Below are 18,717 nucleotides of genomic sequence, written 5' to 3' on the forward strand. Positions count from 1 at the left end.
CTCTGTAACCAAACAAAATTGAAGGCTATAAAAATTATGACTTCTCTGAGCAACGATAATTTTATAGTGAGTAATTTACGTTTAATTTTGTACTTATTGGAGGGGTGGTGGATAAAATAGAGGAGATGCCTAGAGAAAATGTGTCACACTAGGCAAAATTCAGAATTCTTTTAAAAAATTAAGAACTTAAAACTATCATACTATTAAAAAATGATTATTAGCTAAGATTTTATGCTATACTAATTGGTATAACATAAAAAAATAAGTAGTTTAATAAAATTTTGAATGTAACTCACTAAAACCTCGTGACATGCATAGTAAAGAATGTTTGTTGCAATAGGGTTAATCTGTACATATAAAGCAGAAGTTTCAGTTGCAACTATGTGTTCACTTTCCAAACTACCACTTTTTGACCTATCACAACCAAACTTGGCATATACCTCAGGGCTCCCTGAGCAGTATGCATAAAGGGCCTTAGGAATGGATCCCTTATGACATCCTCTGGGGACTACTGATTATTTGCAAAATATGCCTACAGCATCCAGCCAAAACTGGCATGCACACCTACGTACCCCCAGGGAGTATCGAAAGGGAATTATTGTCAGTACAATCTTCAAATCACTCCCAGGGCCACTGCCTATCTTTCACCAATTTCAATCAAACTTGGCATTACTCTTACAAGCCCCTGAAGAGTATCATAGGGAGTCAGCCCCCACAAGACCTCCAGGGAGACACTGTCTGTCTATGTCTATTTTTTACTCCTACAGTTTCTGAAAATTCCCAACCAAACTTAGCATACACACTTAGGACTCCCAAGGGAGTGTCACAGGGGAGTTGTTGTTTAGATCTGATGTATACGAGACCTCTGTAGGTCACTGACCTTAAGTGTTCCCTGTGCTATTTACTCATCTCAACCAAACTTGGAAGACCAATCAAAGAGTGACTAAGAGAGGTTGGTATTGTTTGTTTGTTTTGAAATTTTGCGCAAAGCTACACGAGGGTTATCTGCACTAGCCATTGCTTAATTTAGCAGTGTAAGACTAGAGGGATGGCAGCTAGTCATCACCACCCACTGCTAACTCTTGGGCTATTCTTATACCAAGGAATAGCGGGATTGAATGTCAAATTATAAAGCCCCCACAGGTGAACATGTTTGGTGGGATGGGGATTCGAACCCGTGACCCTCAGATTGCGAGTTGAGAGCCCTAACTACCTGGCTTTGCCGGGCCTGGTTGGTAATGTATCTTACTTCTCTATGTTCATGAGATCATATGTATTCCTCATACTACTTTATTAATCTCTAGCAAACTTCTAAGACACCCTTTATGCACCTTGGTCCTGGCTTCCCTATATCACACCTGCAGGCTCCTGTTTACCCCACACACTGCACAGTTGCCTCAGCTTGTATTTAATATTACAACAGCATCATAAATTACAAATATCTGAAGAACTTGTTCTTTTACCCTTGTTTAAAACAAGTTTGAATCCTTATACTGAAAGGTTATTTTATTTGGTAAAGTTTTTACATTTACTGAATACCACCTTGAAACACTGCCCAATATTATAATGTAAAAAATACAGCACTTTTCAAGATTATTTTATGATCATAAAATCTGTACTCGGATATAAAAGAGCCTGAAATAGATAAAAGAACTAGTACTCTGTAGTTATTGAGTTATTGTTAACATAGCAAAAACACAACATCCCACCAGTAGAAATTAGAAAACTGGGTCATATGTTTTTGACACACTATGTTCTCAATGTTTATTTATTCATTTGGTCCCTGTATGATTTATTCTCTGCAGAACTTTTTATTTTGAACTTCCCATTCTCTGTGGAATTTATAACTACTCTGTTGGACATCACTGTATCTGAATACCATTCATCTAACACCCATGGTTGTATAAAAAAATGGAAAATAAATGCTAAAGTCCTATTTGGAATACTTAGTCAAGAAACTAGCAAACTAGTTTAACTTCTTTGGCTTTGAGAATTTATTAAAACTAATAAAAAAAGCTTTATATTAATTTGAAAGTATATAGTTACAGGAACTACACACAACTACAAAGATTTGAAGCAATTACAATATTAAACTTGCACAACTATTGTGTGAAACAGTACAATAGCAGTTTTTCTTTGAGCAGTAGTGATTTATAAAAAAACAATGTGCTCATTATGAATTAATAATATCTGAAGGAAAAAAAACTTTTTAAAGTTGGTGGTATTATTTGAAAAAAAAAAAATCTTATAATACTTTGATAGTGGTTAAAAGATTGACCCTGTCAAGTCAAATTAGAGAAACTGATTAATGTACCAAGTTCACATAAGATCTATACAAAAACAGTGCAGGTTGCTGGATATCAGTCATGATTTCACATAATACATGTAAACCATGCATTAAACATTTAGCACGTTAACTGCTGCAATACCTAGCATCATCTACGACAAGTGCTGATAAGTTTTAGTACAATATTGTTGTGTTTTCAATTCAAATAATAGCAATAATAATAAATCTAAAAAATAATCTTTATATTTTTGTATTTATGATGCATGTGTTGTAAACACATGTGAATAATTGCTAAATGTGCATCTTCAGCAGTGAATGTGTTAAAGAAATTGGTAGAAGCAGAATCCCAGAAAAACAAGAACAATGCTGTCATTATAAAACTAAGATGTAGCTAAGTATACTGTTCAAGGTTTTGGGAATATACTTGCAGTATCTGGAATATGGGGTAGAGGTTCATTTGAGGATATTTAACATTTATGAATGTAAACTGTAACATATATCTCATATAACATAAAAAAAAAAGATTTACAAGCAAATAAATATACTGATTATTCAAAGAAATAAAATCTTTCTACAACTTACCAGAATTAATGGAAGTTGCTGGAAAACTACCAAATGGATCAGTATTTTCAAAAGGATCAACCTGTTGGGATAAGCAATTTTATGTCAAGAATAAACATTATTTAACTGAGGTCAAATTTTTTTAGGATGACCAATTTCATATCATAGTACATAGAGGTAATATTTACTTTGCCATTTCCAATGCTTTAACCTTTTTGCATTGGGTAAGCCAAAGTGTGTTTGTTACAACCTTTTACTGAGTTACATTCTTTATTTTAGTTTGTTAAAAATACTTCACTAAAAAATATAAATCTTTGTGCGTGAAAGACTTATGATGTTAACTGAAAGACTGCTAAATTTTGTGAAGATATACACACACTATATTGAAAGTTAGAAGTATTAAATCTATAATGACTTTAAATGAGTATAAAGAGGCCACGTGATTGGTCAAATTGACTGACCCTGTTTTGAGAGAGTTAATTAAATTTGGATATATCGAGTATTTGTATTGAATAGTCATGGGCAAAGTAATTTTCATGTTACGATTAAAAATAGTTTTCTTCATCTCAAAAATTTCAATTTCCTTTGTGTAATCCCTAAAATCTCCTAAACAGATTTCAAACGTTTTTTTTCCCCAGTAAAACTAATATATTTCATCTGTTATTTTCTCTACCCTAACTCAAAATCCGATAGGTCAGTTTGACCATAGTAAGTTGTAAATCACTCTGGGCATGTGCAGCTCACGTTACACAATTGAATTACATTATCTACATGCTGCTCGCGTGCGTACCTCGTGAAACATTTTTATTATATTATTTTACCTAATCTAAAAAGATCCCTATTTTTACATTTTAGTTACTTTTACAATAATAAATAAATAATAAACACGAGAAACAAGAAATAAATTATTTACCCAATCTTCTTTTTTCTTGCTGTCAATTATCAATTATACTTAAGCCTACATATTTTATACTAATGGTGGTAATGGTAGTAGTCAATTCAATAATTTATATTTAACTAAATAATACACCAAAGAACATACACTAATAACATGCAAAAAGCAGACAATTTTTCCCCAACTCTCACAATTTTTCTACCTTTCTAACTATACGACAAGAGCTGTTACATATTCATCCAAGCTAGTCCTTAACTTTCCAATGAGAATAAAGCTTGTACTCTGAGCGAAATTGACGCTTACCTGTTCAGAACACAATGTTATACAATACGTCATTTGATAGATGAAAACATTTACTGTTAATTGGTTATAAGTAATATATAATTAAACATATAAGAGAACTATTAACAAAGCCTGAAAAAGAGAATATGACAGAAGGGGTGTAATTTTCTATTCATAGCTCTGTAACCAAACAAAATTGAAGGCTATAAAAATTATGGTTCATTTGAGCAGTGATGATTTTACAGAGAGTAATTTACATTTAGTTTCGTACTGTTTCAAGGGGTGGTGAATAAAATGGAGAAGAAAAGATTCCTAGAGAAAATATGTCACGAGTATCACACTAGGAGAAGTTCAGGATTGGTTTTAATATTTCCTTATAGAATTAAGAACTTAAAACTTACATACTATTAAAATATGGATTATTAGCTAAGTGTTTTTGCCATATTAATTAGTATAACATAAACAAAAAGTAGTTTAATAAAATTTTGAATGTAAGACACTAAAACTTTCTGTCATGTGTAGTAAAGCATACCAGGGGTGAAAGGGTTAAACTACTTTATTATCTATGTGTACAAATAAACTTGGCATCAAACTGTAGTTATTAAATCAAATTTTAATATTATTTCAACTTTAAGTTTTATAAGGAAATATTTAAAAATTCCTCAATCTCCCCTAGTATGAGAACTGTGACATTTGCTCTCTAGGTCTTTCCTCTTCTATAACTTATTTACCGCCCCTCTGAGAAGTATGGAATTTAATGTTAATTACTTTTTTATAACATACATATTACTCAGGCAAAGCATAATTTTTATAGCCTTCATTCTTATTTGTGTACGGAGCCATAAACTAGAAAACCAGACCCACTTGCCACACCCATCTGTTACATTATCTCTTTCAGAAATTGCCAACAGATTTCTCTGACATTTTGTACTATATTATTTATAACCAATGAAACGCTAAAGTTTTAATCTATCAAACAACCTATTTATATTATGTTGTTTTCTGTACAGAGAATTATCTACTTTGCTTCAAGTTCAAACTTCATTCCCACGAGAAACACATCAGTGAATTTAGCTGAATTTGTATGGCTTTAATCACATAGTTAGAAACCAGAAAAAGTATGATAGTTACAGGACAATGTCTGCTTTTTTATATGTTAGTATTCTGTGTTCTTAAGTGCATTCTCTATTTAAATAAAAAAATAGTATAAAAAGTAGGCTTCAGTTTTCTTGACAGAGAAGAAAAGACCCAGGTAAGTATTATATTTCTCGTTTTTCATATATATTCTATATTTATTATTATAAAAGTTACTAAAATGTAAAAACAAACTTATTAGGCTACATAAAGTTAGACTGCATAAGATATTATACTAAAAATTCTTCATGAGGTATGCTCTCAAGCAGCTCATGCATTACATAATTTGATGTGATGTAATGTGAACTACACATTCGCTAAGTGATTTACAACTTGTGTGGTAGGATTATTAGTTAGACATGGTTCAAAAGGCAATAAAACAATAAAATAAAGTATAAGTAGATGTATACTATTACAATCTTTTAAGTTATTTAGGATACACAATTGTGGTTTTCTGTTATAATTTGCATCATTCCAGAAAGAGAAAAAAAGCTAGTTTAGAATTATTTCCTAATTTCTTTATGGTGGTTACAGAATCAGTCAAATCAACCAAACACGTATAGTTTTAGTACAGAAAATAACAAAAGACTTTTAATGTTTACTAAAAGCTTTCTAAATTTTGTGAAGGTACATTAAGTACTATCAGAGTCACAATATGTATACCACCATGATTACATGGTGGTTACAAGGTTATGTAAAATATATGAGCATGTTGCAATAGGGTTAATACTTTGAGAAGGATATGTAATTTCACTCACTAAGCTGTGTATTAAGCAGCTCTTTAAATTATTCATTTACTCACACATGTACATTGTAATTTTCCATAATATTTTAATGATTATGTGACATAACTCTAATATAACAATACAGCTGTTTTCAATACAAACAATGAATAGATTTTACACCAGTAAAACTATTAATAAAAGAAAGGTACATAGAGACAAATGGTTTTCTTGAACTACTTATACTGTAGAAAGTACTTGGAATCATCATTATATAAATACCTTCTGTTCTGGATTAGAAGCTTTAGTTGGGTTTTGTTCCTGCACAGATGAGGGATTTCCAAATCCATCGTTAAATGGATCCCAACCAAATGGATCAGCAGACACATTACTTGCAACCCCTTCAGATTTAAAAGGATCTCCTATAAATGAGAGAAAATGATATCTTAGAAAACATCAGTCTAAACCTGGATATCAGATATATAGCACACACATATGCATATAAAAAGAGAGTTAAATCATATTTTAAACAAGCAGTTAGAACATGCTAATGCAGTGACATGTTACCACCTATGTATTTTGTTCACAATGAATTTCTAACCATCTGACAGTGCATTGCTGCAAAGGGTAGACTTTTGCTGAAGCATTATGTTACAGCCCTTTCCAAGAAAGAATATTCACAGAGTGAGATTATTAATTTGAACTTAAGTACACAACATTCTGAAGAAGATAATCTATACCATTTGCCATAAAAGCATAAAATTTTACACAATAGAACATTTAGAACAGCAACAACCTCAAAAACCATACCTCAAACCAACCTGGAGCAATGTCATTTGCAGGTGAATTGTGTGGTTATGAAAAATGAATGTACTAAAACTGGGTATATCTCCTGATAAATAATATTAAAAAAGACATTTTATTGCATGACCTAAAAACATGTAAAATCAATTACAATGTGTGTAATTCATGCAATATGACTGTCCTATTTTATTGTTTTACATGCTTGTACTGTTAAGCATCAACTTCAGAATTTTCTAAAAATTAGAAAAAAGATAAAATACTGTAAGAATAATTCACATCATGTATGAAGCAAATCTTTCCTAATAAATAATTTTAACACATATACAGGTATTCAAAATATTACATTCCCGCATTCCAGAGGAATTTCATTTTTTTAGTTGGCTTTCCTGATCGGGAATGCATGGTCCATCTGTATTCCTTGACTAATGAAAGTGAACATATTGCATGGATTAAAAAAAAATGCATGAGGAAATGCAACTTTACATGAGACATAATTTCTATCCTTGATATACCGTGATTATAAGGTACCAAGTAAGGTGAAGTCCTTCCAAGACAATGACCTCAAGCAATAAACACATTCTTATTAAAAACATTAGCATTAGATCTATTATACCTTTATACACTAAATTCTTAATCTAGTCCCTTAGGAATTTTCAAGAAGTAGAAGAGTGTAAAATAACAGTATACCAACCACACTATATTTGTCATATCCATTGTCGATGATGGGTTTCGCTCAATCCAGGGCTCTTCAGGCCAGCTGAGATACGACAAACATAGCAGTGGGCAGAACATTTAAAAATGTAATAGGCCTAATACTAATGTCTTATGACAAGTAAACTTGTAATCATTTTTCACCGGCTTATAAAGATGTACATACCATAACAGTAAGCACACATTCTACTCATTAAAGCTTAAACCTCCATTTAGAGTTTGGCTGTTTTTTATTTACATTCTTGCCTTTTATATAACTATGCCGAATTGAGCTTGAGCTTACTTGTGACAGTTTAATCACTTTACTAAAGGTATTCTTCTTTAATATTTCTTTCTGGAAAAATTCTACACAGTGACATGCATGTATAGTCCAAAACGTTTGAGCTACTTTAGCTAATACATAACTGCATGATGTTTAATGGTTTTGGTACTAATCAAGTCCTTATAGAGGACCACCATTAATAAATGACTCAGGAGTATAGTATACGCACATCCACTCAAAATAAAACATTTACTTAACAAGTTCAAGCTTTGATGAGATGTTTATACAGACCTTGCTGGAGCATATTTACATCCAATCAACATACAATAAAACATCTACTGAATAAACTTACATACCTTTAAAAGGATCTTCATTACTAAATGGATCTGGTGTGTCTGTATACCCATTGACACCACTGAAAGGATCTTTAGCCTTAAATGGATCATCCTACAAGTTCAAAATACAAATTTTTAATTAAAGAAAAAAAATGCTTGGTCTGTTATTAAAGAAAGTAACAGTAATGCAGGGAATTACCAGTAAAAACTAATCTTTTTTCCAGAAAAGTACTGTAATCATTGATAAAAAACTAGAAGTAACAAAAACAAAAGTATTAATGAAAAAAAATTAAACAGAAAATAGGAAAACAAAAGGAATTTATTCCTTTAAAATATTGGATGTATTACTGAAATAAGTAGGACTTACACAAGATTCATAATAAATGTACATGATGATCAAACACATTTTACACATACCTGAAACAAGAATAAATTAAAATTATCTTGATCATATCATATGGAAGATTAAACCATCAAGTGTCTCTTTGGTTAAATAGTAACATACAGAGTAAATTGTGTGGGAAATAATTTTTAAGCTCATAGAAAGAGAAACAGAAGTATGTGCATGACCACAAGACAATAGCCACAAATCTCTCTATTAAATCTACAATCACAGTCTACTCAGGCATGATGAGAGATTACAAGAAAATTATCTTCCAGAAAATCCACAAGTCTCAAGTCAGTCCATGGTTCATGAAGAATAGTTTAAAAAACAACATCATAAACATATAATGAAACTAAATGATTAAACTACTGGCAAAAAAGATAAGCATATGATTTAGAACAACTTTATTTTAACAAAGTCATGCTAAGATGACTCGACAATTAACTGAAATAAGCTTTAACAGGCCAATGGCAAATACAAAACCACGAGGTAATGACCATAAAAGATCTAAGGCACATACAAAAATAAGGGTCCCCAAAAGGGGCAAGTAACATACCAAAGAGAGAAAAGAAGGAAAGGTTCACTACAATTTCACCTAACTTTATAAATTCATAATACCTCACATAATTAGGAAGGTTTATGGATAAGAATGTTAAAATTTTTTCCAAACTGAGATTGATCAAGACAGCTAAGAGGGAATGTTTTCTTTGATTTTAGAAAAAAAGAACTACCTTCTTGATAAAATGAAAACAAACAGATTTTACAAATGACTATGAAGAAGGCATTTCTATAAGGTAAAAGGGATCTTACCTATGCAATATCAGAACTTTCAAAATTGTGTGTGCATGTGTACAAGTATGATAAATACTGAAATGACAACTCAGCAGATAACACCAGGTTCCATTCAGAGAAAGGAAATGGAGTACATATTCATAAAAACCCAAGTTTAAAACAAGAATATAGAGCCAAGCCATAAAATCCTTGCTAAACTCATTCATATGTGCCTGTAATATCAAATAGGTGAAAACAGAATATACATGAAAACAAATGACATTCTGGAATCTTATGTCAACAGTTGATGCAAAAAGCCTAAGAACAAGAAAAAATCTGAGGAAAGCTGGATTAAAAAAAAAAAGAGCATAAAACTCAAGTACATTGAAAAGTAGATAAAAACTATAAAAACACAGTTATTTCCAAGACTATGAAGTCATTTCCTTCCTAATCCACAAAAGGTGCTAAAAATCAAGTTAACTGAGGCTAAAGCTTAAACAACTAAGTTACTGAAAATTGTACAAAATTCAAATTTTAAAATTAAGTAACTGAATCAAAAGAAAAAGTATCCAAAAATACAAAATTCCTACTAAGCTCCCCAAAAAGAAAAAAATCATTCATAAAATGATAGGTTGAATATGTACCTTGTATCAACTACGTAAGGACTGTAACAAAATTCAATTATATCAAAAATATCAGTAAGAACTGCCTATTCAAAAAAATATATTAAAATACAGAGATGGGCACATAGATATGCATTATTGAAAACTTTCAAACAGTTTGTGATACAATTCTACATGCCTAATAAATATTTTGATTCAGAAACAAAAGTCAACAATAATTTCCTCACATTTATGTAATACTATATAATATAAATGCAATGAAATGATAATTAGCAGTAAGTTATGTCCCATGCAATTGCTCTGGAAAAAAATGTTCTTTTGGAATTAAACAGAACTAAGTTATCGTTATTGCTACGACTCAATGAAAGTCACTATGTTAAGGTCATAAATAAGAGAAGAAAAGTTATTCTGAGAAGTCTAGACCCATAGGGAAAATAGACATTATATTCTTAAAGTTAAAAAAACACATTTTTAATGTCAGTTGTACATACTTCAGAAAAGAAAATACCTTGATGGCACAGTATACCAAGAATCAATATGTGTATGGCTGTTAATGACACTCAATTTGAATAATAAATAAATAAATTATATATTTTTCCCTATGGATCCAGACTTCTCGGACACCCAGTACATGTAACAACAGGAAAGAAATACAAAATTAGTGAACCAATGAGAACACCTGCAGACTAAGGAAACTGGGTAAGTTCATTTAAGCAAACAATCAGGTTCATAAACTTTCCATTACACAAACTTCCACGAACTTGGCAAAAGTTTCAGGACCAAACAATTGGTAATTTTAAAGGAAGCATAGGACAAATAAAAAACTAATTATAATAACACTGCATTAAAAATCTTAATTGTGTTGTTTTTTATTAGAATAATGTTACAGAAATGTAAATAATTGAAACATGTGATCATGATACATTTACAGCCACAGAGTCGCAATCTGATTTCAGAAAGTAATTTCCACAACAACAACCTTTTATAATAGAGGGCTTTGAAAACTGGCTGTTATATAACCTGTTATCATGGAAATGACAACGAGTTAAAAAGCCAGTGAAGCCAAAAAATGTCTAGCTTTACATCATTATTATATATACAAAATACAAATAATTAACATAAAGGTTTCCCTGCCAAGTGCTCAAAAAATACCATGCCCATTGTATCTTGTTATAATAAGATCCAGACCTTTATTTACTTTAGTCTTGAGATGAGACATAGCCTCTTCAGTTTCAATTATTCAAAGTTAAACTATTTTCTGATTTAGGACAAACCCAGAATATTGATAATGTTAATGTTTGTTCTCTACCTTTTTACATTTCAAGTTGGAGAAAGTTCCAGTTAACATGTGCTTTCATACTGCCGATTTTGATAATAAAAAACATTTATGAAAAACTTTGTTCAGGTTCATTACTACAAACTTGTGATAATAAAGAGAATGAAATGAATATGCTGTCAGATCTAAAATTATAAATATAACCAATCAAAATAATAATTAAGTCTTTATTTATCATGCTAAATCACTTTGTCTTGTACCTTGTTTTATTTATGACTTTCAACGAGATTTTCTCTGCTTGAAACGTCAATAAGCAAAGTATGATGTTTTCTACAAACATATTGACCATCAACAATTTTAATCAAGTTATCTAGTTAGAATGGGTAATAATGAACATAATACACTGAAAAATAAACTAAAATATATACTATTTCAGTATAAATGTGGTTTGAATACCTTTACAGTATTTTTTCAAACATAGGAATATAAATCCCACATTTTTCAAGCCTGGATTTATAATTGTGTATTTTCTATGACTTAACAATAGAAAATAAGAGGTGTCAAGACTATAATTAGTTTGAAGTTCATGAAAATATACTCAAGGTCTATTTCTGTTAGTCATCCCTAATTATTAACTAACAGATCGATAAACTAGAGAGAAAGCAGCTAGTTAACAGCATCTACTCCAACTCTTGTTTGACTGAATAGTAGAACTTAACATTTGTTCTTAGAGCAGCCACGGTACAAACTGTTGAGCACAATTTTGTTTTGGGCAGTATTAGGACATGCAGATCCACAGTCCAGCACGCAAACCACTGGCCCATGCTTGGTGCATGAAGATTATTAAAACTAGAACTACTGTCAAAAGTACCTACACATACATTCTAATTTAAGTTATGGTGTGTATAGCTGAAATAGAATTGTTTCAGTTCTAGTATTTAACTCACAGAATTACATAATACTGCACAAAAGAATAAATCCTGCAAAAAAAAAAATCAGTGACAGTAATTACTAAATCTATATGTATATGCTGATTGTGAACAAATAATGTAAACAAACTCATAAAAACAAACAAAATATGTGTGTAACTTAGGTAATACTAAACATACAAAAACAACATCTGATTCATTGATACCTTGAAATCATCAGGTCCTTCTGATACACTGAAAGCACTAAGACTACTCACAGGACTGCTACCAGCCTAACAGGATAGAAGATGATGTTGTAGTGTAGTAAAACATAAAAATAAAGATATTCAAATCAGAGATTACACACAACAAAAAATCATGTTTTCTACAATAATAACTAAAAATGCAACAGTGAATAAAACAAATTTGACTTTTAAACAAAGATTTTACATAAAAAAGTTATTACATGCTTTCAAAGATAAAGTTCAAGCAATTGTTCAAAATAAAACCTTGTGAGAGCATATAAACCTTACAAATAGAAATTTTGTAACTAAAATGTTAGAAGAATCACACAGTAAATTTCAAATATGTTTTCTTTAAAATGAATAAAAATAATTATGTACCATGCATATTTTTTTGTTATTGACTGGGGGTAAACATTTATATGTATATATATTCTTAGTTTGAATGGAGATATTGGAATAACCTTCAAACAAATGTTCTTAGTTTGAATGGCAATGTTGGAATAACCTTGAAACAAATGTTCTTAGTTTGAATGATGTTGGAATAACCTTTAAACAAATGCTCTTAGTTTGAATGAAGATCTTGGAATAACCTTCAAACAAATGCTCTTAGTTTGAATGAAGATCTTGGAATAACCTTCAAACAAATGCTCTCAGTTTGAATGGAGATCTTGGAATAACCTTCAAATAAATGTACAATAAAAGCCAAAAGTATTATTTCATCAGCTGCAGGCTGAAGACATTCATAAACATACCAATTGATTAAGTTTTACTGTGAGCATAAACTACAATATTACAATAAGCATTATTAATTTCCTTTACAAACCATTTAACAGTGTTCTTACAATTAGCTGAATATAATGGGAGATGTAGGAGGTGGAAAAGAGAAAATATGCCTTCTTTTGAAACAATGCATATGTCAGAGTTAGATGGCAACACACACAAGTAAAAGTCAGTATAAATAAGTACATATCACACATACAAAAGATACTGCTAACAATAGTTAGCTAATGAATAGTCTAAGTAGCACTGAGTAACACAGAAACGACAAGATGAAGTTTGTGATCATGATACCAGTCAAGATATAAATTAAGCAATGTTAAAAAAGGAGTTTAAAAATAGAGAGATAGATAGAGATGATGAACTGAAACAACTGAGTATTCAAATATGGTTGTAAGTCAGGCCAATTACAAAACAAAAGCACCCCTTTCAAGACATATAAAAATCACAGTTATTATATGAACCTTGTGTCAGTGGGCAGCCCTCCACAGGCGAGGCCACGATTGCATTACAAATTTCACAGATGAAGTAAAAATAGTAATTCTAAATATTTTCCAAGAACTTTATTTTTACTCAAAAATATTTGAGAATTGGTATTTCATAACACTGCAAAATTCATTTAGTGTAATTTGACAAGAAAAATTTTAAAATATTAAATATTTTAACTCTGATCCCTACAAGGATGAAGCCTGTAAATAATACCTTTTTTTGTAATCTTTTAAAATTTTCCTACCTATTTCAAAGTACAGGTTTGTATTTACTCACAGATTCTGGCATTAATTTGTTTCTCACATGACTTTCCTTTTCTCAAAGACTATTTCAAGAACCCTGTGTTGAAATGCTTTTATGATGCCACATCAAGTTGGTTGGAAAGTAACTGATAAATCTTAGCCATCAAACAAGATAGAACCAACAGCTAAACATGACTGGTTAGAAAGGATTTATGTCTATGCCATTGTAAAATAAATAAACTGAGGTAAACAGTAGCATATGGTTTTTGGGAATGTGACTAGCAGAACCTCTCATAGTGGAGAACAAATGATTCTAATATGAAGTTTACAAAACTTAGCAAGCAAGCCACAAACCTTTAGGGTTAGTGAGTATGGTAAGCTAGGAGATATGTGACAGCAAACTACTCAGATGTCAGAAAAACTATATTTGTGTCAAATTAAATAAATTTATTAGTATTCAAATAACACATGTTAGTTATTGAAATGATAATTACTGAAGAAAAAATAAGCTTGATCAAAAATATAATTGGAAAATGTTGCTTATATCAGTTTAGGCCTAGGATAGGTGTGCAAATCGGGTTTCTGCTGGTCAACACTTTTACTGTTTGTCACTGTTTTATGCTAGTTTTGCAGCTACATAACTGCTTCAATAGGTAAAGGGCAAATAGAAATAACTGACAAAAAAAAAGCCATTATTAGATCATCCCAGACACAAAAATCATAATCTTATTGTACAAATAACTCTACTGGCTAACTTACATTATTTTTAGGCACACAATAAAAAAAACAAAACAACAACAACAAAACTGTAAGAGGAAAAGAAGCATTTTTTTAATGTTCTTTAAAAACAGTGTTTCATGAGAAAATTTCCAAAACTTCACAACCTAAAATATGATACAAATACAGAACTAAATTATACAAGTTTTTTCAAGCTAGACATTGTGTAAAAAATTTGTACTGAATTTTATGTGATTAGGCTAAGTGTGACCAAACTGAGGTAACACAACAAAACCCTGCCAGTTTGGAAAATGTTAAAGATACCAGGCAAGAAGACAAGAGAGAGAACAAACAAAACCATTGCTGAAGACAGTTAGGAAGACTCAAAAGATGGGTACAAATGAAGATATGATATGAATTGGAGAAAAATAAACACATACACTGTTTACTCAAGAAAAAATTTGACTCGATAAGAAGGATTTTGATAAGATGACATTCCTTGCTTGAAATAAATAAGCAAATGAAAAATCTATAAAGTAAAGCATAAATGCATTTATAGGAAAACATTACTAGTACAATGAAGAAAATTGGTCTTATAATGATAGTTACTATTTTAAAATCCTAAAAGAAGCTAAATTTCTATTAAATAAATCACTGGTATGATTATACAAAAATAAATAACAAAGATAATTTTCTTTAATTGAAAAATTTACTTAAAACCATTTTTTGTTTTTGATTTTGACAAATTAAAACCAAGGAAAAAAAACAAACAAAACAGAAACTAAACTGTAAATAAAGAATTACTAACTGTGTTCGACAGTTTCTGATATTCTGGTTCGTAGCTAGCTGGAGTAAATGCTCGTAGAGAATGCTCACTGATGGTGGCTATATTACCACTACTAATCGCTGAATCAAACTGCTCTAATGTTTCTTTCATTACCATTTGCTGATCTTTAAACTGAGTAATTTTTCCTTTTGTCTAAAGAAAAAAGAATATTGTTAACAACAGAAATATTCATTAATAATACATTTAAAAATATCAACTAAGTAGTTTTACACACTAGGGTTTTATTGGTGATTGACTACTGACCATAGTTAAGATGCAATCAGTACTCTAAAAACACCATTATTATTTTGTAAAATCCACACAATTTAAATATATATATATATATATATATATATATATATAAAAGATGATAAGGCAATTTTAGTCCACTAAATAGATCTTAACCTTGTATTAATGACCACCACTATATAGAAAACATTTGTGTATGATGGTCAGTTTTTTCAGTCACTGTCATTTGCTAACCTTTAAGTTCTTTATATTGCCCCAGTAATTATAACTATTTTTTGTAACAGACACATTTTGCAGGCTAATAATTTACCTATGATATTAGATTGAAACAAAAAACACATTAACTACACTGTTAAGAAACAGATTTCAAACTATGAACATATTGTCCAATTATTAATGTCTGTACAGAAACTTAAAATATCACTGCAGCAGAGTTTGAAAATGGAAAAATAACCAACATCTAAGGATAAAGGAAAATTTGCAATTGACGAAATGAATTAAATACACATAATTTAAATTAGTGAACACCCTATTTCACAGACAAGGTTACTGAGAGCCATCACGGGTTCTGGGTAAAAACTGTTATATGTCCCCTCTGCCTCAAAATGTTTTTGGAATAATGTCATATACATGCATAAGTGTTTGAAGGCACAGTTAATCTGTGTTTAAATGTTCCATGATGATTTGATAATACACACTTTTTTGTGGTGGGCAGTGGGCCACTTGGAAATACCTCTGGCCACCCTGCTCTCTTGGTGGATTTGTTTATAGGTGTACGTATAGCTGTGATCTGTGACCAAAAGTAAGTGTAATTTACTTCATATATACACACACAAGAAATTATGGGAATAAGTTAGTCTGCTATTTTACAGCAAAGTCAAAACTGAATTCCAATTTATAGAAAATTTAGTAATTGAATTAAAAAATTGGTTAAATGCATTTTTTTTCTATTCACTTTTTATATACGTGTCTGATACAGGAATTTTGTGTGTATAAAATGTTTCATTAGCAACCAAGAGTTCAACTAATACATGGAGCATATTACAATTACTGTGGTTGGCAGGACAGTAGTCATGTACAGATCAACTAATGATACCAGCACAGAGGAAAGTTAATTTAATACAGCTAACTTCCACATGTTAAAGGGGGAGTGGCATTTATAGCTCTGTATGACGTATTGCAAAATTTATCACTTCATCGTTAGTGGATTAACTATTTTAATAACAATAATAAAAAAATATTTTCAAAAAATAAATGTATAAATAGGTGACATTTTATTATGAAATTGGATAGGTATTGCTGTTGGATTGATAAGCATTTTAGGTTTAACAAATGAAATGATGTCATTGCATTCAATATTTTGTCACTTTTTAATACTTCCAAACTGAATGACAAAGTTTTTATTTACAAATATTTTTCTTTTATTTGTATTTATTTTAACTAACAAAATAAGCTTAAAACAAAGCAAAATTTTAACTAGTAAATTTTCTTTATTTCTAACACAACTGAGATAAAAGCGAGTTCAAGAAAGATACAAGATGTTTTAACATGTTCCCGTGAGATAAATAAATAAATGTATATACATTTACATATAAAGAAACAAGTACAGTGAACCTAAATCCCCCCAAAAAACGTACTAAAAAAAATCCAGATCAGATATTCAAACCTTAATATATCATATTTCCTTGAATCTAATCCTATATAAAAACTGGTAAGAAATATTTTTGTAGGATCAAACATATTTTGTTTAAACATTTAATCAATCATGTTCCAGACATTACAAGTACTTAAAGTCAAAGATCTATGATTTATGAATATAATATTTAATTTTAATGGCTAAGCCATACTGGAAATAGTCAAATACGACAGAAAAACAACATCTCATATGAAGCACAAAATTGATTGATAATGTAAATTATAGCAAACACTTGTTTCCCAAATAAAAACAGGTCATTATTCAAAATTTGTATGTACTAATGATGTATACTACATTCGTAAGCAAAAACAAACGATATTAGAAAAGGCAAACTTGACCTATGTTTATTTTAGGTAAAAGTATTCTTCCATTAGAACAGTTAACTTGTAGACATGTTCTGTAAATGGTGATGTGGTTTTGTCTATTACAGTTTGGATTCTAAGACTTCATTTTAAATCAGTTTCTCAAATATCACCTTTGTTATGAACCATGGCAAATTGTTTTTCGCAATGATCAAAGCCCAGACACAGGGTCTAGCAAATCTGGTTGAGAAACAATGTTCTAAAGGATCACGGAGATCAAAGGTTAAGGTTAAATCGGTCAATGCTTGGTACTTGTAGTTTACAAAACAGAACATGAATGAAAATGTCAGAAGGCTCACTGTCATCTCGCTTGTTCTCATGATCCTCAAATTAGAATAACCTAGTTATGAACACAAGCAAAACAATATAGTGGAATGGCTTTTGGATTTTTTTACAATATTGATTAAGGTCAAATAAAATAATGAATGTGCTTACAGTTACTGTAAATAAAGAGGGGATAATATAAATAGGGATAAACCATTTTTTATTTAAAAACTATTTTTTGGTGGGGAGGTAGGTTTAGATATGTTTCACAGTTTGAAGTATGTCTACTGATTAAAAGGTGAAGGACATAAGTACTACTAATCTTTTTCTTTCAGAATTATGCAATAATTGTGAAACCATCTTAAAATTTGAAAGTGACTGAAGAACCAGTGCAATTTACTTCTTGTTAAAAAAACAACAAAAACATTTGGAGTGTCTGTGCCAAAATAAAAATTCACGGTGTATTCTTCAATCATGAAAAAACTCAACTCTTAATAACTGTGGTAATACAAAGAAACATGCAAGTTTGGTTTTTTTCTGATATTGTACATAAGAATTTGGAACTACCCCATTTTATTTTGACATAAAAAAATTATTTATTCCTACAAAAAAAAATGTTATTATAATTTTGCATTCATAACAAATCAAATCAGATAAAAAGAAACTATAAACAAATATCAATTTACATACCTGAGAAACTTGTGCCTGTACCTCTTGTAATGTGTTGGCAAGACTCTCAAGTTTACTTCTTCCCGACTCTACTTGCTGTTCTAATTGGGCTTCTTCTTGTCTCAAATCATTTAACTCGTATCTTTTCTTGTTGAGTGCTTCCTCTTGTTCCTGTACATGTCAGTTACAAGATACACCAATTTTTGTGTATATATATATATATAT

At 30.4% G+C, this 18,717-nt stretch overlaps 1 protein-coding gene across 8 annotated transcripts in view; it reads right to left on the reverse strand.

Moving 5' to 3' along the window:
* The window catches only part of LOC106461000 (epidermal growth factor receptor substrate 15-like 1), an 86,275-nt gene that overhangs the window by 23,271 nt on the left and 44,287 nt on the right, over positions 1–18,717 (reverse strand). For 7 of the 8 annotated variants that reach the window (XM_022387798.1, XM_022387799.1, XM_013920768.2 and 4 more), the window contains 6 exons: positions 18,514–18,663; positions 15,235–15,405; positions 12,184–12,249; positions 8,015–8,105; positions 6,164–6,303; positions 2,870–2,930 (listed from right to left, as the gene is read on the reverse strand). In XM_022387798.1, coding sequence (XP_022243506.1) covers positions 2,870–2,930; positions 6,164–6,303; positions 8,015–8,105; positions 12,184–12,249; positions 15,235–15,405; positions 18,514–18,663 — 679 coding nt within the window. The remainder of the gene's footprint in view (positions 1–2,869; positions 2,931–6,163; positions 6,304–8,014; positions 8,106–12,183; positions 12,250–15,234; positions 15,406–18,513; positions 18,664–18,717) is intronic. The other variant, XM_022387800.1, reaches the window with a different exon arrangement.

This window comes from Limulus polyphemus, unplaced genomic scaffold (genome assembly GCF_000517525.1).
Source record: "Limulus polyphemus unplaced genomic scaffold, Limulus_polyphemus-2.1.2 Scaffold877, whole genome shotgun sequence".
Taxonomy (NCBI): Eukaryota; Metazoa; Arthropoda; class Merostomata; order Xiphosura; family Limulidae; genus Limulus; species Limulus polyphemus.